Below are 27,293 nucleotides of genomic sequence, written 5' to 3' on the forward strand. Positions count from 1 at the left end.
AGCTTTAGACAGCACATTAATTGGTGATGCATGAGCTGTGGGCTTGTCTAGTGCTCAGAAACAGAGAATCCCTTGTTACAATACAGGGTCCATTCGTTATAGTACAAATTATTGAAATGATTAAAACTAGGTATTTTTTCATGCCAGGAGGGGTATTCATTTTTGGTTTGGGGTATGTGCAATGAATTATAAAGTTGGGGAAAAGGGTGATGAGAAGCGGTGGTATTTATTGCTGATCATCTGCTATACGCATTTAGCAACAACAAAGGTTCTGTTAAAGATGTACTGTTTGCAGGAGTCCTTTTGCAGTGGTAAACTAAAATGACTGCAGAGGACTTTAATTCACTTAGACGTGCAGAGAGCAGCCCCAGCAAAATAATGTCCTTGTAAGCGTCCCTTCCTGTGAGGAGTGGCATATCATGGTGAAGTTGGAGCACTGGATCAATTTGGCAGGAAACAGAGTAACAGTTCTCATTAATTTTGCTTCTTTTGGGGATACCTTGCAAATAATAAATAAAATGGGGGACAGAGACATGAGCCATGTGTTGTCTGTGTGTTCAGCGCATGTCAGCATGTTTTTGCATTATTTGATTTCTTTCATTTTAAAGCTGCAGGTCAGATTTCATAAAATACTTAATACAGCACTGAGCAAGTGAGGGGTAAAAGTACAAATAAATTCAGCACAGGTGGGACAGACTTTTTGAGGAAATCACTATCCTATATTAGTGAGTACTGCAGCTTGGCCACCATACTATAGAAGACCCTGAGAGCAGTGCATTTAGGCACTGCTTTAGCATAATGGGAGTCAAACTTATGCTCCTGTCTTCTCTGCAGCTTGTTTTTTTTGCTGTCATCCTATGCTGTTGGAGTGCAATAAGAGTTGTATAGAAGTGGTTGGGCTTTCCTATGTTGAGGAAAGTTGCATCCATGTTACTAACTAAATGTAGGTTATGCAGGCAGAGAACTGAAATGGAGTCGCAGGGTTTGCACCACTGCATCTTGGCCAGTAACTTACTGAACTAAACTGAATGAATAGATGTTTTGTGCTGACACAGCATATTTACACTAGCGATTAGCACTGTAGTGACTCCAGTGCAAATTTTGTCAATGTAGATAAGGCCTAGAGCTTGCTTCCGTTCAGTGCAGAGGGCTGGGCTTCATCTGACATTTCTGCTTTCTTGAGCTTTTGTGTAGCTGCCCGTTGAGCTGGATTGCAGCAGGTTTGTGCGTCTTGCGAGAACTTGTAAGCCCAAGGCTGTAGCATACTATCTGTAAATCACCAGATTTTGAGGAAGCAATTATCCCTCCTTAATTGCAGTGGGACTTTTTTTTCCTGACATCTCCTCGTCTACAAGGTTGAATCTTTTGTGAATGATATTGACAAATAGGCATTTCAGCAAAACATAACTTGTCTTGGAGGATTCCAGAGCCCATCTTTGCACTTTTTTTTTTTTTTTATAGTGAGTGCCTAATTGCCTACTGTTAGAAATGCTAATAGCTGCACCCCATGAAAGGTTGCTAACCTACACGTAGCACATTCCTTTTTGTTCATAGCTTTAAAATGTAACATGTAAGTAATGGTAGGTGTTAATTATATGTTCTTTCTCTGGTTTTGTACCACACCGTAGAGCACTTAGTTTTGTTCAGTTCCTCAACTGAGGTGTTTGGCTAATCTGTTTAGTTCAATTGCATTTCTAGTATATGTGTAATAATACCTTGTGCATCTTTTATACCTTATGTCTGAGGATCTGAGACCACTCCAAAAAGTAGCTGTTCCTCAAACAAACAATGCTTCCCCCTGCCAAAAAAAAAAAATCCTCTCTGTGAGATGGGTAAGAATTATGCTATTTTTATATTCAAGGGACTGGGATCAGAGGTTTTAAATAGCAAACACAGGAATAGACCTCAGGTTTTGCTTCCAGTCCTGTTGTGGGATCACTAGGTCAGGAGCTCATTCATTTTGAGTCGGTGATAAATCTTGGTGGAGGTTTGGGTTTTTTTCCTCCTTTTTTTTTTTCTTCTGAAAGCATTCCCTTTCTTGAGGACTTATTTCAAAGCTACCATCTTCTGGGGAAATGGGTTGGATAAATTATCTTATTAGAGCTTCTTGGCAGGCAAGTCATGGTCTGAGTATTGAGCACATGAGCACAAAAAATGTTAATTCTCAGGCACTGTCATGGCCTGCCTGCCTGCCTTCTGTTATTGGTGATTTCTCAGGCTATAGTTTGCTTTAAACAGAGGCAGTTGTTATCCATGAGATGTTATAGTTGTTGCTGCTCCATGCTGTATGAGGCCTCCTCCAGGTTTTCCCTTAGAGAGCAGTTATACATTTCATATCCAGCTATGTCTATTAGTACATAGCATGTCTCATGTTCAAAAAAACTGCAGTGACATTCACTAATATAGAGAAGGCATGGTTACATTATAGGCCTTTGGCATTTTGCATGAATTGGGGGCGGGGCACACAGCTTGGCAGCCGCAAACTGATTTTTCAGCTACCTGCTTTGGAGAATTGTAGATTGAAATATTTTAGCTGTGTGAGCAAATAAATTTTCCCCTTAGTTTCCACATATACATTGGCAGATTATTTATTTATGTATGTATTTATTTATTTTTAAATAGCACTGCCTGGCATGCATTTGAGCTGCAACATTTAGTCATCCAAGGAATGCATCTCAGTTGCGACTGTCTGCTGCAGTTAGTGATATGGAAGGCTCCTAATATGACTTCGATAAAATCATCTGGCAGCTAGTATCTTGTCAGCTGTCCTCTAGCATCGTGAAGTTTAAGCAGTGCATGCTAATTCATTGTTGTTCTGTCTGCATCAGAGTACCAGGTGGTCACTGTACTTTACGAGCTCACCTGTACTTGGGTGCTTAATCTGTACCTGGTTGTGGATGTGTTCTAAGAACCAAAGTCCCAACTAACCCTCAAGAAGTGAGAACACATTCTCAATGTGGGTCATAGTTACAACTGTTGCTCCAGGACCATTTTCAGAGTATGCCCTATTTTTGGTTTCCAGTTGAAATGTAAATATTGACAATATATATTTACATATGGAGGGCTCACATTAGGATGCAGTAGGCCCCTGAATGCCATGTAGGTAGGGCACACTTTGATGATGTTAAAGCACAGTGTTTTCTTGTGTGGGTACATTTCCAGTTTATTGATACCCTCTCCGTTACATAATTGAATCTCCACCTTGACCAGGTTGGACAGAGACCTTTTTATGGGGATGACTCTTCGCCATGTTGTGCCATGGTATGTGATTTGTCCTTGGATAACTCTTACGTTTACAGTGCAGGTCCAGAAATGTACAACTGTCTCTCTCTTGGACAAAAAAACTAATTTGCCCATCAGATTTGCATATCACTGGGCACATCTACACAAGACGTTTACTGCACATTTGCCTAATTAGCTCTCTAGTAAAGTCTCAGTGTCTACACATACAGTCCTATTAGGGTGCAGTAAATTAACTCTGCTGTAGGTTAGTACTTTTAAACACAAGTGCTATCCTGCAGTGGTGTTTAGTGCACTGCATGGCATGTGTAGATGCTGATAGGACTGGTTGGGGCATGAAGGTGCCTTGGCTGGCTTTGTACTGAACTACCTTCATGCCCCAGGTAGCCCCTCTGCAGCATGTTGAGCCAGGTTGGGGTAGCCCAGAGCTGGCAGGCTGATCCTCAGGGTCCACTACCAGCCTGGGCTGCTCTGCCATTGCTCAATGTGCTTCACTTCCAGGTGCACACACACATGTTTTTTGTGTTGCACTAATTGCACATGTAGATGCACCCAGGCAGTCTTGCATCCATACAACTCCACTGAAGTTAGTCCAGTTATTTCAAATTCATTTTAGTCTTCCTTAGAACAGACTTGAGCCCAGTCCATGTTTAAATGGCTGTTGCTAGCACAACTTGCCCTGCAGTATGGACAGAACTTGAGGTTTGCATGTTTTAGAAGCATGAAGATGGTAGCTGTACATTTTGGCAAAATAAATCCAAACCATTTATTTGAAGTGAAACAATCTTCTGGTTTTAAAATCAGCCATGCTCCCCAACAGGCTGGCTTCTGAACAGGCATTACTTTGACTGTTTAGATTTTTCTCATGAAGATGAAATTTATATTAAATCTTTGAAATGCTTTTTGAAGGAACTGCTAAAACAAACAGCTTGCGGCAAAACCAGCATAATCCTGGATCTGTTCTACTTCACTGCCCACTCTGTTAACTTTAAAATGTGTTACTGCCACAAGCATGGGACAAGCTGCTGCAGTTTTTAGTAGTAACATTGGAACAGACCCAGTGCTGGAATTTAAAAATAGGTTGTCAATCTGGTTTTACACTCTTCACCTGAAACCTAATACTGTTTGGGGAATGTCCCGTAAATAACGAGTGAGCTGAAAACCTCAGAGGAGAGGAATTTTCCTTTTAAGCAAGCAAGCTATAACAATATCTTTTTCTGTGCGTGCTCTTCAAAGAGCTTGTCTATCAGTGTGTAGGTACCATGCTACAGCACTACTGCCATAGCAGCATGAAATTAATATTTTATATTGCTAGGCAAGAGTTGAGTTTAGCATCCTTCTTGACCCAGTGTCATGAGACAGGGATTTTAAGAAAATGCTGCAGTTTAGAGTTCATCTTCATATGGACATCAGTAGCATTCACCCTGCTTTAATTTTTATTGAATGCAAGGCTTATTCTGCTTTTAGTTTGTATTCTATATGTGAATTTCTCCCTTCCTCTTTCCCTGAATCTGTGCTTGCAGGCATCTGCCCCCCCCCGCGCCCCCCCCCGGATACTTGGGTTCCCTCTCACCCATGGGGCTAGGGCCCCCAGATGCTTGGGTTCCTTCTCCCCAGCAGGGCTAGGGCCCCCATATGGCTGGGTTCCCATGGGAAATGGTGGGTTTCCCCTTGCAGGCAAGCAGCATTGTAGCCTGTAATGAGTTCTGCTTGGAGCTGCTGGGAGTGAGACCTGGGGGCTCTGTGTGCATGTGTGTGGCTGCAGGCATGCGCATGGCCAGGAAAACAGCTGGGGAGTGGGATGGAGCCATGGGCAGCTCATCCAGGGAGCGGTGGGCAAGGGGTGACTCCCTGCTACTGCATGCACTCCCTAGGGGAGGCGTGTGTCCCTCCTCCATAATTGTGCAGGGGGCAGATGTGGGCTGCTTGTTGTAGGCTTCGGGGATCTCCACCCTGCTTCTTTTCCCTTGGGAGCCCCGCACCAGCCACACACCCCTGCCCACCTGGTAGCAGTTGGGGTGGTAAGTTGTGCTACCCACTGCTGGGTGGGTGGTGGATATGCAACCGGTGTGGGGTTTCCAAGGCAAAAGGAGCGGTGTGGAGAGCCCCAAGCCCACAGTGGAGAGCCCACATCTGCCCTCGCCTAGCTCAACTCTGCCCTGCTTAAAAGCATCCCTGCACTTAAAAATGGTGGTGGCAGCGCTTGAACTAAAGCTCATTTGATGGGTAATAATCGTCTATCAGTATCGGCCAAGAAAATCTTTATCAGTGCACCTCTGCAGGAGTTGGCAACCTATGGCACCTGCAATGCAGTGGTAGCGAGGTTATAGTGCCTGCTGCTCTGACTTCAACTGGATCAATCTAGCCCACAACCTTAAAAGGTTGCTGACCATTGACTTGGGGAACTGGGAGAGAGACAGAGACCCAACCTGGCTGTTGAGAAAGTTTTGGGTTGTTTGTTTGTTTTTTTTGCAGACATGACTCTTTAAGAGGGAAATTCCTTAAGAGAGAAATTCCGTTCAGTTTCTGTCCCCACCCACGAAGGAAACTAGATATTTGCATGTACAATACTTCGGATGCAAATTCTTTGCCTTGTCTGTCTGCAGGTTATCTGTACAGAAGCAGACAAGTTACTATATAACTCAGAAAACCTGTTCCCGAATTTAAATGTCACAGGAATTTCTTCTCATTAGCATTACTTTTACTGATTAAGTCTTTCATTTTCTATAGCTAGAATTTAATATTTTTCTCCTTTAGTAGTAGTATGCACATAGTTAGTTTGCTTTGGGACTAATTGTTGAAAGATGGGCAGTTGCTCAAAGCTTTATATCATCTCCATTATGGATTACTTTGCTCTTTTACTGGTTATCGTCAAGCATTTGTAGTTTGGGGATTATAAATTTGGAGGGGTTTTCCTTTAGCCCATGTTAGTGTTGTAACTGAGCTGAGTATATGGATTTGCAGACCTTTGTTTTCTGAGGAGGCTGGAAAATGGAGGAAGCAAAAGAGTAGAGGGAAGAGGCACCTTTCCTTTCTAGCACCAGTGTAAATCAGTGCTGACATGTAAATCTCACCATGGAGTAAGTTTACTACAGCACAGGATGCAGGGTTAATTACTCCATAGTAGTGCTGTCTGGAGAGCTTCAATATTACTCAGTTGCCTGGGCTTCGGGGGGTTGGAGGGGGTGGCGGAGGGGAGCTAAAGCACCTTGCTAGCACTTGTGTCGTGGAATCCCTATGCACTTTATAGACTCAAATCTAACCGTCCATCTGGTTTGTGATACAGGTAGGCAGTGGTTGGAATGCTTTTCCATATAGGGAAGAAGAGGTACAAAGTGACTTTTTGGAGTTGATAATATTCATAACATTACAAAGAATCCTTAACAGCTGTATTCAATAAATGGTCCAAAAAGCTAGGTGGATCCCACTAAATAATTATGATGACTTCCCATTCCTGTAATACTAATTTTGATGGTGTCTTTTCTTTAGGAGTAGCCCACCGAAGCCAGAGCAGCGAAGGAGTGAGTTCACTTAGCAGTTCTCCATCCAATAGCCTTGAAACGCAATCCCAGTCTCTTTCCCGGTCCCAGAGCATGGATATTGATAGTGTCTCCTGTGAGAAAAGGTAAAGAATATTACTTCTATTAATAGGCAAAGATTGCACTTAGATTGAACATCCAGACTGTCTGTCTGTATACAGCAGGAAATATGCTCCTATCTCCTGTTTCCAGTCATGTTATTGTATGTCAAGCTTACAGTGTAGTGTCACTTCCTGCAGTATGCAATATAATGCCATCTTCACTAGTTTTACTGGAGTCCTTTCTACTAAAGTGATGCAAGGCAGAAGGTCATCTTGGGTGCTATGAGTGACTAACATGCTGAGAAGTGTGATTCAATAATTTTATTTCTTTAAAAATCATAGGAAAGGATGGATATACATTTTTTCTTGCCTGCTGAAGAAATACAGTGACACATTTCTTAAAGTAATTGTAATGTGAGAGGCAGACCCAAAAGACCCCTATAATGATTAGAGACTTCTAATTGTTACATTTATGGATTGGACTTTTCCTGTTTCAGCCCTCCTTCCCGCACTGCTTTCACTTAAGATGACATTCCTTCAGTCAGCCTCTTAAAAAGGACTGTCTGTGGGTTTCCAGAGGCTGATGGACTCTTCTCTTCTTTCCACTTACAGTATGTCTCAGGTGGACGTAGATTCAGGAATTGAAAATATGGAGGTCGATGAGAATGATCGTAGAGAGAAAAGGAGCCTGACTGATAAGGTTGGTTGGTTATACTCTCTTTTTGCTGGTCTCTTTTGGACCAGATGTGTGAGCTTTGTATGGTTATCTTGAGCTCTTGCTTTTCATAGAGTATCTACTCAGGTTAAACAGCCTAATGTTTAAATGTAGGGCATTTTTATCTTTGTTTTCCCTACAGTGTGTGCTTCTGTTTCATACAGTGTTACATTTGTTTTACAAAGTCATTGGCTCAGATTTAATCCTGTGCTTCTCATTTGTATCAGTCAGGCAAGTACAGCCATACATAAACACTCACAATGCTGGTGTGCTCTCTTTAATTTTTCTATTTGGATGGCTTGGTTTCTGTTGGATCTCCAAAGGGTTATAACAGTATTGAAGAAATTTCCCTGATAGCAATTGCCCTTCCTGTGGGTCTTGGAGGAAAGTGGCTAAGTGACAGTATTCAGATGGGCAGAAAAAGTGATGTGAATTATTCCTCTTTCTGCTCCTGGAGATCAAAACTCCCTTCCCCAAATTCCCTGTTTAAAAAGTGTTTCAAATGTGGAACTCTTCAGATATGGGGTGATGGTATGTAGAAAACAGATAGCATATGAAATAGGCTTCTGCACAAAAGCTCTGGCTGCCCATCTGCTGAGTTTTGGAAATATCATTCTGAAGTGTGTGTTGGAAGGGGAGTGAGGGGTTGAATACTGTACCTCACCACAATGTAGTCTTCAGCTCCCAAACCTGGTTCTTTCAAAATACGAATTAGGTCTAAGCAAATGCTTGTTCTAGGAAATAACTGATTCTCTTTGGAAGACTGTGCCATGTCTTTTGTCAAAATAATACAGATTTTCTTATCTGCATCATCATCATCATTCTTCTTTCTTCAACAATAAATAAATAGCAATCTATCCCATCACGTAGGCAAGAGATGGGACCTGAAAGAACAAAATAGATGGGGGAAAAAGTAGATCCAAACCCCTGCTTCAGTCTGCAGCCTGGTTTCTCCTTTTTGACTTTGTTCCATTCTAAATAGAGACTTGGGAAATGAGATGTGGGTGTGAATGTAGGGAGGAGAGGGGTTCTCTTCACTACTCTTGTAGTGCTCACTCAGACTTCGTGTATGCCTGCATTTTTGAGTAATAAGTTCAGTGGGTAAAAATGTGGCTTTTAGCCACATAGAATTAATCCTGTTGCAGAGTTCGTGGTTTGTTTGTTTGTTTTTTGGGGGGGGGCTTGTGAGCAGTTGCTGGTTGCGGACCAGGCAGTCAGCCTGCCTGCAGCATGCTGCTGTAGAATGGGTAGTTGGGAGCTGAGGGCAGTGTTGAATGAAGGGGAAGGCAGCAGAGAGTAGGAAGAAGTTTTGCAAACTTGGCTCATTTCCCTCGTCTTTTGGGTAATTTTGAATAGATAAGTTGGAGAGTCTATTTATAAGCAGGAAACTTCCAGCCCTGTCTTTTGTGTGGAAAATTGTATTGATGTTATTTTGAAACTATTTTCATATTTTGATGTCAGTACTAAAGTCTTTTTGTGTACATTCTTTTATGAAACACTAATATAAGTTTAATGTACTTCAGAGTGCACTGTCCTGTCCTGAGTTCTGGATTACTTGATTGCTGTAGAAAAAAGATGAAAAAATGAGAAATGTTAGTTAATAGATAACTGCCTGTGTTTTGGGGCAGTGGGGAGACTGAGGAAATCTCTGCTGGATCTGGGGTTACCCTGTGAACATTCGTGTCTTTTTTTTTTTTTCTTTTTTTTTTCTTTAATGTTTGAGCTGCTGTTTGCTTTCTATACCTGCCTTTCAAGTCTCCTGTTAGAGAGTAGCTTCTTCAGAAGTTATATTATCACACTATCTTTAAAAAGTGCCTTTTGAATATCAGGTATATTCTCTCCCTAAAAAGCATGCCTTATCCTTGCAAGAAAATGGTCCCCAGGACCTGATGGACCTTTTCCCTGTCTTAACTTCTGTGGCTTGAAATGATATTGGCTTTTTTTGGTCGTATTGTGATCTGGCCCTTGTATTTAGTGTCATATAGTGCTAACGTGTATTGGAAATTAACCTATAGAAAAGTGAGAATTAGGGGTGCATCAGTTATATCAGTTGATTATCGGATCAGCACCAATAAAAGGAGAAATTATGTTATTGGTCATTATAGCCGATAATTACAGCCACGTGCCTGGAGCACCCTGGCGAGCGTACCCCAGTCCCTATGCCCCACTGCCACCCCAAGCCCGTGGCAAACTACAGATCCCAGCAAGCAGTAGGAAATGGAGGGGGGCTTGGAAGTGGTCACAAGGTGCTGCACTCGGCAACAAAGGGACTGTTACTGGCTCCTGCTGCTACTGCTGCTGCCATGGTGATGCTGCACATGCAGCAGGGGGGTCCTGAGCACCAGGGCTGCTGCGCAGATGTTGGGCTGCGTACAGGCGGGATAAGACATCATGCGAGGGATATTCTGCTAAGCCAGGCACCAGGTGCCTTTGCAAAAGTGCCTTCTCCTTGGTGGCTGCAGGAGCTTGCCTGGACGGGGCCTGCTGTCACTGAGGCAGTGGTGTGCTCTGGGGCTCCAAATGCGTCCAGCTCTGCTGTCCATATGAGGGTCCACCCCACCCACCCGGGGTGGCAGCATAGGCTGTGCAGGGAGCATGGCTGCAGGCAGGAACTGTAGGTGAGGGGCAATGTGCATAGGAATAAGGTGGTCACTACCTTTCTCATCAAGGGCTGGAGTAGGCAGGAGGTGTGTGTGTGAGATAAATGCAAAACAAACAAAAAAAGAGGTTTATGTCAGTGGTTTAAAATGTCTTGAACTATTACTAAATATCACTTATTTAATCTGCAATGGCTGATTATGGCTGGCTAATCATCCATTGTTGGTGTCAGCCAAGAAAATCTTTATCAGTGTACCCCTAGTGAAAATAGAGGCAGAAGGATACAAGTTATTCCAGAACCAAGTGGTTTAGATGAATTACGGTGTTTTAGGTTCTAGCTGCATCAAAACATCCTTGTTTTCCAGCAGGCAAAGAGAACAGAAGGGACAGGACTGGGAGGAAAGGTGGGGGGGTTGCCCTCTATGTCAAAGAGCAACCCACTTTGTCAAGAATTAGCTTTGGGGCAGAGGAAGGTCAGGCAGAGGCACTGTGGGTCAAACTTCAAGGGGGACAAAGCGAAAGGGGTCTTACAGAGGGTGTCTACTATAGACCACCCTGCCAAGGGGCTGAGTTGGACCAGAATTTCTCAGTACAGCTTATGGGGAGGCATTTAGGTCTAGGGACATCATTGTCATGGGGAACCTAAACTACCCAGACATCTGCTGAGAGGAACAGTCAGCCAGGTCTGACTGTTTGCATAGGTTCCTAGCTGAAATACAGGACCTTCACTTTATCCAGGAGTTGCACAGCCCCACTAGGGGAGATGTCTTGCTGGACCTGGTCTTGGCCACTGGGGATGACCTGGTGAGGGGACTCCAGGTCCTTGACCACCTGGGTGACCATGATCATCGCCTGCTGGAATTCACCATCCGGCGTAGGGTGTTGAGGGCTTATACCTAGACTAAAGCCCCTGACTTCAGAAGGGCCAACTTCAATGAACTTAGGAGATTAGTGGGGGAGGCACTGGGGGCCCAAAAGGTAGAGGATATGGGAGTCCCTGAGGGATGCTTGTACCTTAAGAGGATGATCCTCCAAGCTCAGAGTGTGACAGTCCCCAAGAGAAAGAAGGGGGTAAGAGTGCTCTGAAACCCCAATGGCTCAGCAAAGGCATTCGAGAATGCCTGAGGGCCAAAAGGGAGCCGTACACCTGGTGGAAGGGAGGAGCTATCATCAAGGAGGAATATTCCTCCTTGGCCTGTGAGTGTAGGAGGGCTATTAGGAAAGCCAAGGCGGGGGTGGAGCTCAGGCTAGCGACCAGGATTAAGGACAACAAAAAGTCCTTCTTCAAATACATTGGGAGTAAGAAGAGGGCACTGGGTAATGTAGGGCCCCTGCTAGACTCAAATTGTAATCTTGTGGCCACGCCAGATGAGAGAGCCAAAATTTTTAACAAGTTCTTTGTCTCTGTTTTCTTGAACAGGGACCAGGACAGCTCTCCCACCACAAGTAGGGGCAGCCTTGGGGATAGCACTGCCAGGCCTCAGGTCTGCGCAGATGTAGTTAAGGATCTTCTGGAAGGGCTGGATGTTTTCAGATCTGCGGGCCCTGATGCCCTCCACCCTCGGGTGTTGAGAGAACTGGCGGGGGTCATTGCTGTGCCCTTGGCCTGGCTGTACAAGCGATCGTGGTCCACGGGCCAGGTACCCAGAGATTGGAAACTAGCTAATGTGGCCCTCATTTATAAGAAAGGGGGGAAGGAGGACCCAAGAAACTACAGGCCCATAAGCCTCACATCAGTCTTGGGGAAAATCCTTGACAAAATTATCAAGGATCACATCTGCGAGAGGCCAGCAGGGGAGATCATGCCCAGGGGAAATCAACATGGGTTCATCAAAGGCATGTCCTGCCAGACCAACCTGATTGCCTTTTATGACCAGGTAACTAAATCCCTGGATGATGGTGTTGCCATGGACATAGTCTTTTTGGACTTTAAGAAGGCCTTTGACACTCTCTCATCCCGTTGTCATTAATAAATTGAGCGACTGTGGCATTGATGCCTACACAGCTAGATGGGTCAGAAATTGGCTGATGGGGCATACCCAGTGAGTGGTGGTGGACAGGTCATACTTGACCTGGCGGGATGTGAATAGTGGGAACCCCCAGGGCTCGGTACTGGGGCCTACACTGTTCAACATCTTCATCAGCAACTTGGACGAAGGGGTGGAAAACACGTTGTCCAAGTTTGCCGATGACACCAAGATATGGGGAGAGATAGGCACACTAAAAGGGAGAGAGAGGCTGCCATTAGATTTAGACAGACTACAGAAGTGGAAGGATGGTAACAGGATGGCGTTCAGCGTAGATAAATGCCGGCTGCTGCACCTGGGGAGAAGGAATCCACAGCATACATGCAAGCTAGGGAGCTCCCCCCTTGTGAACACAGAGGCGGAAAGGGATTTTAGAGTCATTATTGACTCCGAGATGAACGTGAGCCGCCAATGCCAGACTGCAGCCAGCAAAGCCAACCTCACCTTGTCGTGCATCCAAAGATGCTTCTCAAGCTGGTCCGGAGAGGTGATACTCCCTCTCTACGCAACATTGGTCAGGCCACAGTTGGAGTACTGCGTTCAGTTCTGGCCACCGCACTTTAAGAAGGACGTGGCCTGCCTTGGAGGGTTCAGAGGAGGGCCACCCGCTTGGTTGGAGGGCAGCGGGGCAGGCCCTATGAGAAGAGGCTGAGGGACCTGAATCTGTTCAGCCTCAGCAAGCGGAGGCTGAGGGGAGATTTGGTGGCTGCCTACAAACTCGTTAGGGGAGTTCAGCAGCACATAGGAAGGGTCCTATTCCCCTTAGCAGCACCTGGGGTGACGAGGAACAGTGGCCAGAAGCTGCTGGAGAATAGGTTCGGGTTAGAGATTAGGAGGCACTATTTCACTGTTAGGGTGGCTAGGATCTGGAACCAACTTCCTAGGGAAGTGGTCCTCACTCCTACCTTGGGTAAATTCAGAAAGAGGTTGGACGAGCCCCTGTCTGGGGTTGTGTGATCCCAGCATGTACTCCTACCAGTGGCGGGGGGTCAGACTAGACAATCTGTTCAGGTCCCTTTTGACTACTGTGAAACAGGGAAAAATGACAACTGTATTAGGCAGTCACTTAAAAGCTGCCCAGTCCCCTGTCCATCCCAGTAAAGGACAAGTGGGAACTGGGGTGCTTCACACTCTTGGACTCAAAGTATAGAGTTATCTACAGGGAAATGTAAGGAAGAAAAAGAAAATATTACTGAATTTTACACAGCAGATGTTTTCACTGTTCTTCACTGACTTTCGTCTTTTTAATTAGTCTTAGCCTTCTGAGGTGTGATTCGGAGGGCAAAGGGAAATGATTTTGTGCATGTGTGTTCTGGAAATGCTTTTAAATAGTCTACCCATGGTGGAGATGAAGATGATTTTAATCTTCCATTGATACCCCAATTTCTGGTTTTAGACCTTTCCATTCATCCTTGTTAGGAATGATATATGGTGATGACAGCTTTAGGGGAGCAACTCCAGAGGGGCTTGTTTTGCCTTGGCCTTTAATATAGTTAGCTTGATCCCATTTAATGAAGGGAGAGGGGACTGAGACAGACGCTTGAGTACTTTTTCCTGTCTGTTCCACTTTATGCAGAGAGGTAGTGTCATGAAGCTGTCTGGAAAAAACATGATGAAATAAATAGCAGTTTTCAGTAGGCACTTCTTTCCCAGCATTAGGACTAGAAGTTTACACTTAGGATCCATTTTCTCAGTTATGTATTACTTGTGCTTTTTCTGTTCTCTGGCACACTGAGATCTCATCCAGTGATTGGAGGTATTCAGATTGTTTTGGGGTATCAGTGTGTGACAAATGTGATTTCACTTAGAGCAGAGCATCTGCTTAGGCATCCCTGTGAGTTCATGCCTCATTGTAGTAGTCAGGGAATATTGCATTCCCACACCTCCATAATTCTTCAGCCATTCTCTTCTGCTGCCATTTGTGGCTGGTCCCCTTCCCTGGCAGCAATCTGTAGCAAGGGAAGCAGAGGCTGAAGTAGAGGAGCATCATTCTTTCCCACTTTGCGCGCACACCTTTTGTGCCCCCACCATTGGGTGTGCACCCTAGAGTTTGGGAAATGCTTCCTGAAAGTTTAAATTCTATGAAAGATGCTGCCATTTGTTGTGAGCCCGATTTTCATACCTGCTTAAATGGATGCAAATGTCTTCATCAGCTTCAGAGTGGGTTGGATTGGGCCATGAATATGCATTTTTCTGTATTTAATGTTCTAAACTAAATTTGCTTCTAATTGTTGTGTAGACGCAATTATTCTGGCTGGTCTGTTTTTAGGAGATATAGATTGGGAGGGAAAAGAGGAATTATTTTAGGGGCATTAAACCCTTGTTATCCTTTTTGGGATTTTTTAAGAAGAAATTTACGGCAAGAAAGTCCCTTCTGCTGTATGCAGACATAAAGTAAATTTTAAAATCCCTGTAGAACTCCTTATAAGAGTAGACATTTAGTTGATAACCAGGTTTAAAAATTCTTTTCTAGGTATGCAGTTTTCTCAGAAGGTGCTTGGCACCAGATTGGTGTGTGCATTCATTTTATTTGACCTTTTAGTACAGTTCTTTTTTTAAAATAAATTTTGACAATTTATTTCTCCTGTTAATAACCACCTAGAATCTGTTACCAGGGCATTGCTGCAGTTTTCAAACATGCAAGCAATCTTGCAGAGTGTTTCCCATAAAGAACTGCTAGATGAGGATTGGGTTTTTGTTTCTAATGGCTACCAAAGCCCATTTAAGCTGTGGTGTGGTGCTCATGAGACTGTGACTTATAACCCAAATATTAATGCAAAAACATCCCTCTTCTCTCAACAAGGAGCCTCCGTCAGGTTCTGAGGTATCGGAGGAGCAGGCGTTACAACTGGTCTCTAAGATTTTTAGAGTCTCCTGGAAGGATCGAGACAGAGATGTAATTTTCCTTACTTCGCTCTGTGTGCAATTTAAGCAGAACCCGAAAGAAGGTAGGAGCATCAGCTGCTTGTGCTGGTTAGGACATGAGAGAAAGTTGTTTAATTGTAAAGATGTGTGGTTGGCTTGTTGCCTAGCTGCTTCAGCTCTAGCCTTTTATTCATCCACAGTAATAATGGTGGTGCTGAGGTGTTGCCAAAGCTGTCTAGCTTCAGCCTTTGCCATAATTTGCTGTACTCTTTTATATAATGAAGACAACATATCATTTTGGGGTATGATGAAGGAATGTGGTCTATTGCAATTGGGAACAAGAGTACCAAACTTGTGGAAGCAGAAGAAAACTTAGTGGTTAGGTGACATGAAATATCTTGTGTGTGAAGGTGAAGAATGCTTTTCTAACTCTCTTGCTATCCTTTTCACAGTGTACTCAGATTTTAAGGACTTGATTGGTCAGATTTTAATGGAAGTTCTGATGATGTCCACTCAGTCAAGAGATGAAAACCCGTTTGCCAGCCTGACGGCTACATCACAGCCAATTGCAGCAGCTGCCCGGTCACCTGATAGAAACCTGGTTCTAAACACTGGCTCCAACCCAGGAACTAGCCCTATGTTCTGTAGTGTGGGTTCCTTTGGTTCCGGTTCTTTATCCAGGTAACTTTGGTTGCACTTGAATATTGATTTATATGGGGATGGGGGAGTTTAGAAATGCCCTAGCAACCTTTAAATGAAAAACGCTTCATTCTGCTGCACCAATATATTCTTTCCCTGCCCTTTTGGATTATGGTGCCACAGTTATATATACCCTGTGTAATTTAGGGCCCATCCTCAGCAGGTGGAAATTGAGAAAATTGAAATTCTATGACCAGTGTCCCCAGCATCAGCCCATTGAGGAATTCGCCTATAACGTCTAAATTTCTATAATTCCAGCAGTGAAATAGGTATTACTTAGCCTTAATAATCAGAGGTGACTATTAGTAGGTAAAAGCACAAAAGATGCTGTTATGGATATGTATAATTTAACCAAGCAGTTAGCAGCAGGATTTTTGCTATTGCTCATTTACGTCTTTCTCTCCTTCTTTGCATCCTAAATTGCTTCTTTTTTTCCCCTCCTCTTTCTTCCTTAACTGATTTAGTCTCTATGGGACTAGTCCAGCTTCTAATATCAATTTCTCAAGTCATGTGCCAATGTCTGGTTCATCTCCTACCCTACCAGCCAGTTCAGTTGCCACTACATCTGTACCTTCCATTTCTGTCAGCCCTCACGTCACAGCAGTAAGTCCTTCTGGAGTCCAGCCCTCATCTCCAAGGTACCACCCATACACTGTTGCCCATTCTGCGGGCATATCAGCTTCTCCCATCCCACGCTCCTTGAGTATCTCCATCCCATCTAGCTCACCAAGTCCTCCAGCCATAGCTACCAGCCCTCAAGCCATACCAGTCAGCTCATCCAGACAGAGGCCTGCAATTATGGGCCCACCTGTGTTTCCTCCTTCGCCAAGTACCATGAGCAGGCGTTCTTTACCAAACAGGACTTCTCCTAGGTATTTCACAAGCACAAGTGTGTTACGTGTGCAGTGCAGGGTGTGGCATAATTTGGAAGAAGTTGTGTTTGTACTGAGCTTACATCTTACCTTACTAACTAATAGTTGATGTTTATGTTTGTTTTTGGGCTAATATGTTGACTTGCTAACAAGTCCTGGCTGCCAAACAGCTAAACCTGTTTCTGCCAGCATTCAATACGGAATATAATTGATTGAAAGGCAGCAATGTAGTGGTACATTTTCTACTTCCTTTTACCTCCCACTTCAGGCTAATGATCTTCCTTCAGTTTAAATTGCAGTTCAGTCACTCGGGCTGAACAGTTTATCAAACCCGTATCTGCTATGAAGCCAGTTTTTCTCTGTGGATCTTCAATCAGTTTGTCCAAGGCTTGTGCTAGCTGGGCTGTGTCAGAGTCAACTCTGGTGTATGGATTTAAATGACCGATTGTGCTGCCTTTGTCAGCCAGGCCAAGCACTCCTGGACTGTGTCTTTGCTAGCTGCTTCCAGGGTCCTTCCCACCTTGGTGGGAGGGAGAAACCAATGAGCTGACTTGTTGCTGCTGTCATGTTAAAACTGAGTAGCTCAGAGGTTTAATATTCCTTATTTTTCAGTGAGATCCAAGGACTTCTGTTTATGCTCTAACCTGTACAGAGTCTGTAGACACTTGGCTAGCTTAAGTTATGAGTGAATATTTAATCGTTTGTTATGTGAATAACTTGTGGCCAGCCATGTCATGGAGCATGTGAGCACAGTCTTAGTTTTTCTAACATTGTGGATTGTGCTAACCATTGTTTGCCCATTTAAGAAGAAAGTTTGGGACAGCAAACTTAGCAGGAGGCTTTGTGGCATTTTTATTTTGTGTTTTTTGTTGCTGTTATGTTTTCCTCTTTAAAAATCTCTCTGTTCTCTGATGGCCTTTTTGCTTTTGTTGCGGTAGTATGTACGACAACCCTTTCTCACTCCTCTTCCTTGGCGTTTCTGATGTATCTGAGGACAGTAGTGATGAAGAAAATGAAGATGATGATTTTTCTTGTGTCCAGTTTGGGTCCAGGTATTGGAGGAATGGAATAGAATGTAAACTGCATGTCTGGGTGCTTCAGAACTAACAGTCTGGGAAGTTGCAAGCGTTCTTCAGGAAACTTTGGAAATAAGGAAAGGGAGGAGATGACCTAGATAGTTCTTAATGGAAGGTGGAGTATAAATATGAGTAATGATGAGTCTTAGTTAGCCAGCTCTTTTTGAAAAGGTGACTCGGAATAAAAGAAATATTAGTCACGTTGCCCTTCAGTTTTAATGACCACATGGTCTGAAAGTGGAACTCGTTACTGAATGTGTGGTTACAAGCAGTTTGGTTCCTCAGGGATTATACCTTTCAGAATGCCTACTGAACTCTAGAAAATGAGGGTAGAGGGTGTCTGGGAGAATGGACCTATTTTCCACCCATAATTTCAGCTGATATAAAGTAGTGTAGTTTCATTGAAGTGAATGGATGGATCTATTGCAAATTATACCAGTGGGGGATGGATATGCCTGCTATTCCCTGAGCAAGCGGACCTGGAAGTCAAGTGCACAAATGGCAATTAGCAGCCCTGGAGAGGATTGGCAGTACGAACAAATGTATATGGGACATTCTAGGGCAGAGAAAATAGCTTATGCTGAATCAGAAACTTGGGCATCCTGTCACAAAGTCCCTTTGGTTTGCATGGCATGAAAGTACACCAGTACAAAATAAGAATGGATTTTGAGTAGCTGTATTTAGTGACTAACCCATTAGTCATGCAATAGAACTGGCTTTGTGTTGGACTGGCCAGACAAGATGACCATGAGGGACAGAATCTTCTGGTTTCGTACATGTGGTTTGAAGATCCGTACGTGGCTGAAGGCTTATCACAATCGCCCAATGTGTTTGCCTCAATGTAGCTTCCAAAATGAAAAATAAGCAATTACCCTGCATAGATGTTGGCCATTCCTAAGTCGTCATCTTCTTCATCTGGCCACTGTTCCATTCTTCCTGTGTCCTGCCTAAAATGTAAGTTCTTTAGGCATTTGAACCCTCAATAAATGTGTTTGGCCCCTTTCTTTTATCTTGTATCTATCCAAGCAGAGTAAAAGGGGAATGGAAAAACATGTGCTTTGGAGGAGGAAAACCATCTGGAAAGCAGTAGCTGTATAATCTTGCTAGCATATTGAAGGCTTGTTACAGATACATGGTCACTTGGTTGATAATAACTGGCCTTTGATATAGCTATAGGTGATGACCCTCACTCGCAGTCAACAATCTAGTTGTGGTGATCCTTTCACTGTTTTGTGCTTATTAGTAGACCTGTTCCAATCTAATTTTAAAATGATGAGATGAGATTCTAAAAAACTTGGTTTTTGTTGTTGTTGTTTTTTAATCCAGTTAAAGAAATCTAACTCCCTTTTGAAATCTCTTCCTATAGGAAGTGAGTTAGGATTTACAAATCTGTAGAAGCCACAGAATAATTAGAACATTTCCTGTTGGGGATTACCCAGTCCTGCACTGGGCCTAGAGAATATAGTAGAAGGACCTAATAGGTTTCTCTCTGGCTCTTATGGCCTTTGTTTTGCATATTAATGTTGGAATATAACAACTTTTGTTAAAGTTATACGCTGTCAATTTGAGATGCTTCCAACAATTATTTAGAGAAACAAGCTTATTAAACTTCCATCTTCCAGTTCACACTGAATGATTTCATGAGAAGTACTTGCAGCTCTAAGCTTGCATTTTGTGTTCAGGGAGTTGCGGATTACATTTGTAACCTTTTGGCTTCATTTCAAACTTAATTCCTGTTCTGTTGAAAATTTTAAGTCAAGAATTAGATGCCGTGATTCATGCACTATAAGAACTGGTGGGATTGCCATGTTTCAGGTGCCTTTGCTCATGCATTATTTCTTGACATCCTACCAACTGCCTTAGAATGGCATTATGAGCGTGATGATTTTGTATTTACACCACAAATTGCATTTTGAAAGTTACCATAGTACTTTGTGTATGTAATAAACATAGACAGCTGTGCTCAGGGGTAATTTCAGCCACTGCTGAAATGATGTCTCTTTTAGAGTAACTGCCTTTGGGAAGACTAACCTTTAATAAAGTCAAAAAAACTTGTACGAGTAAAAGGGGTAACCTTTGGGGTGGAGATGAATAATCCAAAGAACAGGAAAGAGCATATGCAAGAAAAAAATATGGATGTATTATTTTATTCTGTGCTGAAATACTGCTCAGTACCACCTCAGGCAAAATTGGTGCATGGTTGATTGCCTTAAGCTGGCAAACAAGAAATATTAATTAAAATGATCTTTAAATTTGCGGTTGAATGTCTTGACTATTTTTCTATAGAATGCACTTAAGTGGTATAGCCTTTACTAAAGAGAAGGGGAAAAAATATCAGAACATGGATTGCGTTTAGAACCATCTGATTTATTAAACAGAAGCAGCTTGCAGTGAGTTGCTATAGGAGAAGTAAGGGGAAGTATAAAGGGAAACGTAGCTTTAAAAAAACCCAAACAACCAACATCTCCCCCCCCCTCCCCCCCTGCAAAATAAAACCCCACTACAAGTGATGGGAATTGCAGTCCTGCCAGACAGTGTGAAAGAATAAATACAGTTCTCATGCTTCCAGCTGAACATGGTGTCTAAAGGAGAAAATCTCATGGCTGCTTCTGCTTGGTGCTACCAAGCATGTGTTTTCTCAGAAAATTCTCTGTAACATATTACTACAGCAGTAGGATTTGCTGAGCACTGCCAAGCTGAGTTCAAGATACAGATGACCTCTAAAGAGGCATTTTGGAGTGTGTGCAGTCAAAGCTAAGACAGGAAAATTGTGCTGGCTCCTAGAAGGGTCAGCTTGGTAAACGTAGTACCAGAAGTTTACTTGGGATGAAAACAGGAGATTGAAGATTTAAAAATGGAGATGTTGTGTGGGCCTTGAGGTTACAAAACCATTTCTAACAAGTACAGGCTGAAAGTGCAAATTTTTAATTTCAGCTAGCAAACACATTTTTCCAGCATGAGGATGCTGTCAGGAATGCTTCGTAGAGGAAAAGGGTTGGTTAGTGCTGATTGTGTGATACTAACTATGCTTTTTCTTATACGAATCATTGCTGGTGGTTCAGACATCAAAGGTAATTACATGGTCTGATGCCAGTGTGCATTTTTGGGGGGACTCTACTTCATCTCTTGTATGCCAGTAAGACATAAATCCTTATACAACTTCTGGGTTATTTTCTCTTGTTCATATGAGAAAAGAGCTTGTACATACACACCTGATTTGCACCTGCTAATTTCACAAGAAATTGAGTTATTGTTTTCAGACTTGAACTACTTATGAAAAACACAGATGGACTCTGGCACCTTCCTGAGGAAGAACAATCTAGTTCAGCAGTTAGGATGCTGCCCTGAGACCCCAGAAACCTTGTGTGCTTTGCCACAAGACTTCCTGTGTACTGTTGGGCCAGAACGGATTTTTGCACCATTTAGTATAATAGATCTAGGTGCCCACATACCTTTGTGCACTTAGGCATTACTGTCTGTGCCCCACTTTCCCATCTCTAAAAATAGGGACATTATTATCCCGTCTCCCACAGATGCTGTAATAAGTACATTTAAAGAGGGTGAGCTACTAAACACAACAGAGATAGGAGTGAGACATGCCAGGACGGAAGATAGAATTCAGGTTTTCTTGACAGGAGCTGTATTGTTTAGTTGAAACAAACTGTTATATTATTTTGACAGTATTGAGGTAAAAAAAAATAGAGATGGATTAATATGCAAGGATAGGCTGCTTGTTTAGACCCCCCCTTCTATTTTCTGTGCTGCTGTATCCTTTTTCCTGGAGACACTTTTCTGTTTTTGTTCTCCAGGCCACTTCTTTCCAGGTTGGTTCTACCTCGCTACAGGTTTTCCAGCTTACTGATCCTGGTGTCCTTCACAGAATTGGATGCTATATAAGAAGATGGGAAGCAATTATATAGAGAGTTTCTGTGCCTTTTTCATTAATATTGGTTCTAGAACCCATGGAAGAGTGCTGGAGTGGGGTAGAACTAGCTTGAAGCATCACTTTCCAAGATCGATGCATGCTTCAACATCATGACAAAGCACTTCTTTGGTTTCCTGTGTGTGAATCACTTTTGATAAAGCCCCGTTATCTTTGCACGCCTTTTACCATCTCCCAAGTATCTGATCCATTTAATATAAGATTATTGATTCCTGGTTGCCTTTGTGGAATTGCTTTTGGCTGCTTGTTATACAAGAAAATAGAAGAGATTCATGGACAGTTACCTAGTATGTGTGTTAAAATGCAGCCCAAAATCAAGATTCGAATGGTACTTTACTGACCCCTGCACAGATCTAAAAATTAATGTAAAGATTGACACTGTCATCATGCTTGCATGAGTTTGATATGTTGGTCTGGGGGTTTTGCCATAAGGAAGTTGTCTGTCAGAGTTGGGGGCAAGTACTTGCAAGAGCAAGGCTCTACATTTTGCTTTTTTTTGTCTTTTCTTAAGTGTGGGAGGCTCTGGCAGCACAAGTGTTTCTGATTCCTGCAGTGACCATTTCACCATTGAAACTTGCAAGGAGACAGAGATGCTGAACTACCTCATTGAGTGTTTTGACAGAGTTGGAATAGAGGAGAGAAAAGCACCAAAGGTACTTTGAAAAGAGTAAAGCGATATTTGAGCATCAGTTTGATCTCAAACGGTTTTCTTCATTTAGCTGTATTCAGACGGGAAAGATGGTTCATAATAGAGGAAAACCTAGAAAGGTTTAATGAAATGTAGTCTTACAAGTGGATCACTGAGATTTAATCTCTGTTCCCTTAAGTCAGGGGTCAACAACCCCCGGCATGCATGCCGAACATGGCACGCGAGGCCATTTTCCTCAGCACGTGTTGGGGCCGGGGCCAGGGCCAGGGTGGGGAGGCAGTAGCTGTTTGCAGCCTCCTGGCTGCAGCCGGCCCTGGCTCTGGGTAGCTGCTGCCAGTCAGCAGCCCAGGCTGCTCCCAGCAGGTGGCTGGGAAGATGAAAGGCCTGCTGCAAGTAGCCCAGGCTCTGTGGCTATCAGCAGCTACCCAGAACCTGGGCTGGCTGCAGCCAGGTGGCTACAAACAGCTGCTGCCTCCCAGCCCCAGCTGCCCCCTAGCCCCGGCTCCAGTCCTGGGCTCCAGGGAGGCAGCAGATACCAGCGATGCTCCCTGCTGTGCTCCCCTCGCTGCCGCTTCTGCAGAGCAGCGTGTGAAACCTGGCGTGGCAGGACACAGCAGGGGGCGCAGAAGGTTGCTCCAAGCTCCCCGCTGCCCCCTGCAGGCGGGGCCGCACTCTGGCACCTTCCAAGGTAGGCACTGCGGGTTTTTTGGCAGTTTGGCCGAAAAACGTTGCCTACCTCTGCCTTAAGTCTTTCTTCCATGTTCAGAGCCCCTCCTGTAGTAGTTTTACATCTGTGGCATGGACGGTGTTTTGGGAAATGATGCATGTCTTTCTTTGGTTTTCCTGATGATGATTGATTCCATACAGAAGCAGATCTTGGTGAGAGTAGGAACCTGGCAGAGATTTTTATCTTGCTATTAAGCTGAACCCATTCCTTTGTTGATAGTGGTACAGCAAATATTTAATTTTAGCGCTCTAAATATAGTTTGGAGAATTTTAATCAGGAAGGTTGCCTCCTCTTTGCTTAAGCTGCACAAATACACAAGTCCCCTGAATTTCCTAAGTTTTGTTTCTGAACCTTTTCAGTTATCATTGAAATAATTTGGCTTTTCTAATACTTCTGTTAGATGTGTAGCCAGCCAGCGGTTAGTCAGTTACTGAGCAACATCCGATCACAGTGCATTTCCCATGCTGCTTTGGTACTACATGGTTCCTTAACACAACCAAGGTGAGTATGGCTCATGTTGATTAAAAAGGATGCTAGTTCTCTGTTGGGTTTTTCTTTCCATGGAATTAGATAGAGAAACTTAAGATCAGCTGCAGAAGCGGCATGTATTTTCAGTCATGCAAATAGTGTTTTCTACTGCAGTGACTAGGAGAATAACAACACCAGTGTACCGTAAGTGTCTTAATGGGGATTTTCACTGATCACTATAAAGGTTTATCGGTGGCAGTCTAATGTGTGGTATAAACAAGCCCTATGTATTTGAAGGGATGATGTGAACAGCTAAACTATATTTGACTTGCCAAAATCCATGTAACTAGGATATTGACAAGCATATGAATTGGAGCAAGCTAAAGGGGCAGGGCTTTATCAGGTACTCTGAATGTGTGCCTACTCTTATACTTCAGGAAGTGAAAGCTAGATTGTGTAAGTCTGACCCTCTTTCATTTAAAACGAATTCTTTGTTAATTTTCCTAAAAATAATGTCAATCATTCATTTTTTTTTTTTTTTACGTGAACAGCAAACATATGTTTGAGTATAATAGTGGGGAAAACGCACACCATTTAGTTTCAAGCTCCCAGAGTGCGGTTACATATAGTGAGCATGTTAATTTGGAAAATATTGAGACTATAACCTTTCCTTACGGCTGGAAAGACAAACAGGTTGAAATCAGAAGAACAGACCTAATGCTGTTTCTTCACCGGATGAGCCAAACAAAGGTCTTTTCATTAGGGAGGGGTGGAGAGGAGAACCATTTAATTTATAAAAGCCACTGTTTCCGGCCAGCCTCATTATGCTGTTAGTAGCAGTATCCACTGCAGAAAATTCTTTGTTCAGATGACTTGAGAAACTTGGTTACCTGCTTCTAAAAGAAGTAGCTGTCTCCCTGCTGAGGCTTTCTTGTCTGATACATCATTAAATTTGGTGCCTCTTCATTTTTTCCTAAAAAATGTCCCTTTTTTGCATGGCTAAAGGTTATTGCAGCAGCAGTCTCTGTTGGTACCGTACATGCTGTGTAGGAACCTCCCATTTGGCTTCATCCAAGAATTGGTGAGAACAACCTACCAGGATGAAGAGGTGTTCAAACAGGTAAGGGGCTTGCCCAAGTGAAGTACGCTACTGTTTGGTTTCTGAGCTTTCCAGAGGAGAGCTTTCTGCAAATCGCATCCTGAGAGTGTAGTGCTGAGAACCATTATTCCAGGGGCTGGTGCAAGTCTGCTATCTAATTTAATATGGGGGAATAGAAGGAATGACAGAGCTCTGAAGTTTTACTTAAGCAAGCAAATAATGTGAAATTCTTCTATATATCAAAATGTAGTATAAAGCAAACTTCTTAACACACAGCACTCCTATGTAATGTAGAAGCACACTCCCAGATGGCTTTGGTGTATGGTAGCCTCGCATAACAGGGACTGTCACATTTTCTGAGCATTCTTCCAAATTTACCCCTCCAGTCAGATCCGAAACTCAGCAGTCTTCCAAGATCACATGCTCAAAATGTTGTGGTTTTCTGTCCATCTGCAAAGGATAGAGCAACTTAATAATATAATACTTTGCATCTATAACATGTTTCACTCAGGGATCTGTAAGCACTTTACAGATGGCAGCTCACTGAAATGTCACTTTACAGATGAGGACACTGAGACAGAGAGAGATTAAATGACTTTGCTGAAGGTGCCAGGGTGAGGTCAGTGAAAGATTCAGAAGTTGGAACTGAGTTCTCCTGTTTGCTAGCATGCTTTAATTAATAGGCCAATGTACTACGAGCCAATGTAATACAAAAGCAGGTTAGTCAGGTTATAATTGTCTTTAATTAGCACTCTTGAACACGGTGACATGACTTATTTATAGAGAAATGGAATTCAAAACAGTGTGAACAGATTAATATCTTAAGAAGTCTAAAGAAACACTAAATTTATTTTTACTCCTGATTAGTATGATAAAGACCCATCAGTACTGGCTGGAAATGGCTTTTGTAAAGAAATGTTTAATCCACAGAGCTGAATGCTTTCTGCAGACTCTTCTGTTTTAATTAACATATGTTTACACAAATGAGTGCAAAAGAAACTATTAATTCCTACCTGGGATTAAATATCAACATGTAAACAAGTCACTTTAATTTACAGGTTACTGCTTCATTGGGCTCTTATTATGTGTTCACTTCAATCAGGAGTATGTTTAAGGCACTTTTAGGGAATGGTTATAGAATACTTCTGAAGTCCAGCTTATCCTAAAGGTTAGAACCATTCCCCTAACTGGATTAGGGAACATATATATTGTAGCCATCTTTCATATCAGCGTAATGGTATTTGTGTACCGTTGTTCAAGAGGCCCAGGACGGTTCTCTTTAGGTTTCCGTAGTCATTCCTGTGTTGCCCAGAATCAGTGTTTGATCTTATTGCATAAGAAATGATTCCCCACGCATCTGTGTGACGTAGTCTGTATAATTGGGTGTCGTCATGTTTAGCTAATCATTTCCTCCCTTGGTACTTCCTCCTTTGCATCCCTTAATGATTGCTGTTGTTTTGTTAGTGCTTGTTATAGCATTAACATTTACCAGGATAAGCACCAAATCTACTGACTCACTGCGATGATGAAGAAATGTTGTCTTGTGAATAGGCGTACAGAGGTCTGAATGGTTCAGCTGTCAAGCTGTTGGAGGGAGGCCTAGAGCTCATAGTGCTGTCTTTTGTGTTTCTGTGAGTGTGCATGTGCGTGCACCTGTAGTTCACCACCTGTGTGTTGAAAGACTTATGTAATGATCCTGAGGAAAACTAAACAAGCAATCAAGCAGCTAGTCTCGTCAAGGGTGATGGCTTTATTACTGTTGCTGAGCTGTGGTGCATTTCATTAGTTTTATGTCCCCATCCAAGTCAGTGTGTTACTTTTGATGAAGTGAAGACCTAGGCAAGATGTCTTTCTCAACGTGTTATGGGGTGAACTTCATTGCCTGAAGAACGTAGGAATTAGACTTGAGCTCATTTCTAGCTTCAGGATTCTTTCTCTCCCTCACCCTACAATTAAACGTGGAAATGCCTTTTAAAATTATGTGAATTAACAGAGCAAGCCTTAAGTTTTTGGGTTTTTTTTTCTTTTTCATGTATTAACATTTGAGAAGTGGGTGAGGGTTTACACAGTGCAAAGCTGTGGTTTCATTTAGACCTTTATTGTTTTCCATTGCTGAAGTGTGTAAGTAATATACTTCTGTTTTTACAGATTTTTATCCCCATCTTACAAGGCCTGGCTCTTGCTTCCAAAGAGTGCTCCCTTGATAGTGACAATTTTAAATACCCTCTTATGGTAAGAACCATTCCTTTCTAGCAGCTCTTGCTTTAGGATGCCTGGTACTTTAATACAGTCTGTCTTCAAGCTAATGCCTTTCTTGGATTATTTCAACTTCTTATTAAGCACTCGCCTCATGTTGAAAATGTCAAGTGTTAGGACTATATAAATATATAAACAATACAATAAAATAACCAGATAGAATGTTTACTCCATGAGTGTGCGCTCCTTGTATATCCTCAAGACAAAGCTTCTCATTTTACTGGTGGAACCAAAGGCAGCACTGTTATCCAGTATAGTTCAAGACCATGAGCTGGATTCTTGTCTCACACATACCACCGGATAAATTCAGACTGCAAGATACCATGGATAATGACTGAGCCAGAAAAAAAACATGGCCTCAAATCTTGGGTTGAGTTTGCAGTTCCAGCAATTAGCTTAACCACCTTGGGATTCTGCAAATTAGAAAGACCTGATGGTGAGGTCGCTTAGCTACGTCTTAAAAAAGACATCCCCCTCCC

At 42.9% G+C, this 27,293-nt stretch overlaps 1 protein-coding gene across 2 annotated transcripts in view; it reads left to right on the top strand.

Moving 5' to 3' along the window:
• The window catches only part of UBE4B (ubiquitination factor E4B), a 72,744-nt gene that overhangs the window by 19,873 nt on the left and 25,578 nt on the right, over positions 1 to 27,293 (top strand). Inside the window, exons 4-13 of one of the 2 annotated variants that reach the window (XM_019541655.1) lie at positions 6,730 to 6,865; positions 7,433 to 7,520; positions 14,964 to 15,108; positions 15,478 to 15,706; positions 16,189 to 16,596; positions 17,535 to 17,648; positions 22,127 to 22,268; positions 23,392 to 23,492; positions 24,465 to 24,579; positions 26,707 to 26,790. In XM_019541655.1, the coding sequence (XP_019397200.1) occupies positions 6,730 to 6,865; positions 7,433 to 7,520; positions 14,964 to 15,108; positions 15,478 to 15,706; positions 16,189 to 16,596; positions 17,535 to 17,648; positions 22,127 to 22,268; positions 23,392 to 23,492; positions 24,465 to 24,579; positions 26,707 to 26,790 (1,562 nt within the window). The remainder of the gene's footprint in view (positions 1 to 6,729; positions 6,866 to 7,432; positions 7,521 to 14,963; positions 15,109 to 15,477; positions 15,707 to 16,188; positions 16,597 to 17,534; positions 17,649 to 22,126; positions 22,269 to 23,391; positions 23,493 to 24,464; positions 24,580 to 26,706; positions 26,791 to 27,293) is intronic. The other variant, XM_019541654.1, reaches the window with a different exon arrangement.

The sequence above is a fragment of the Crocodylus porosus genome, unplaced genomic scaffold, assembly GCF_001723895.1.
Source record: "Crocodylus porosus isolate Cpor-Errol unplaced genomic scaffold, CroPor_comp1, whole genome shotgun sequence".
Lineage (NCBI taxonomy): Eukaryota > Metazoa > Chordata > Crocodylia > Crocodylidae > Crocodylus > Crocodylus porosus.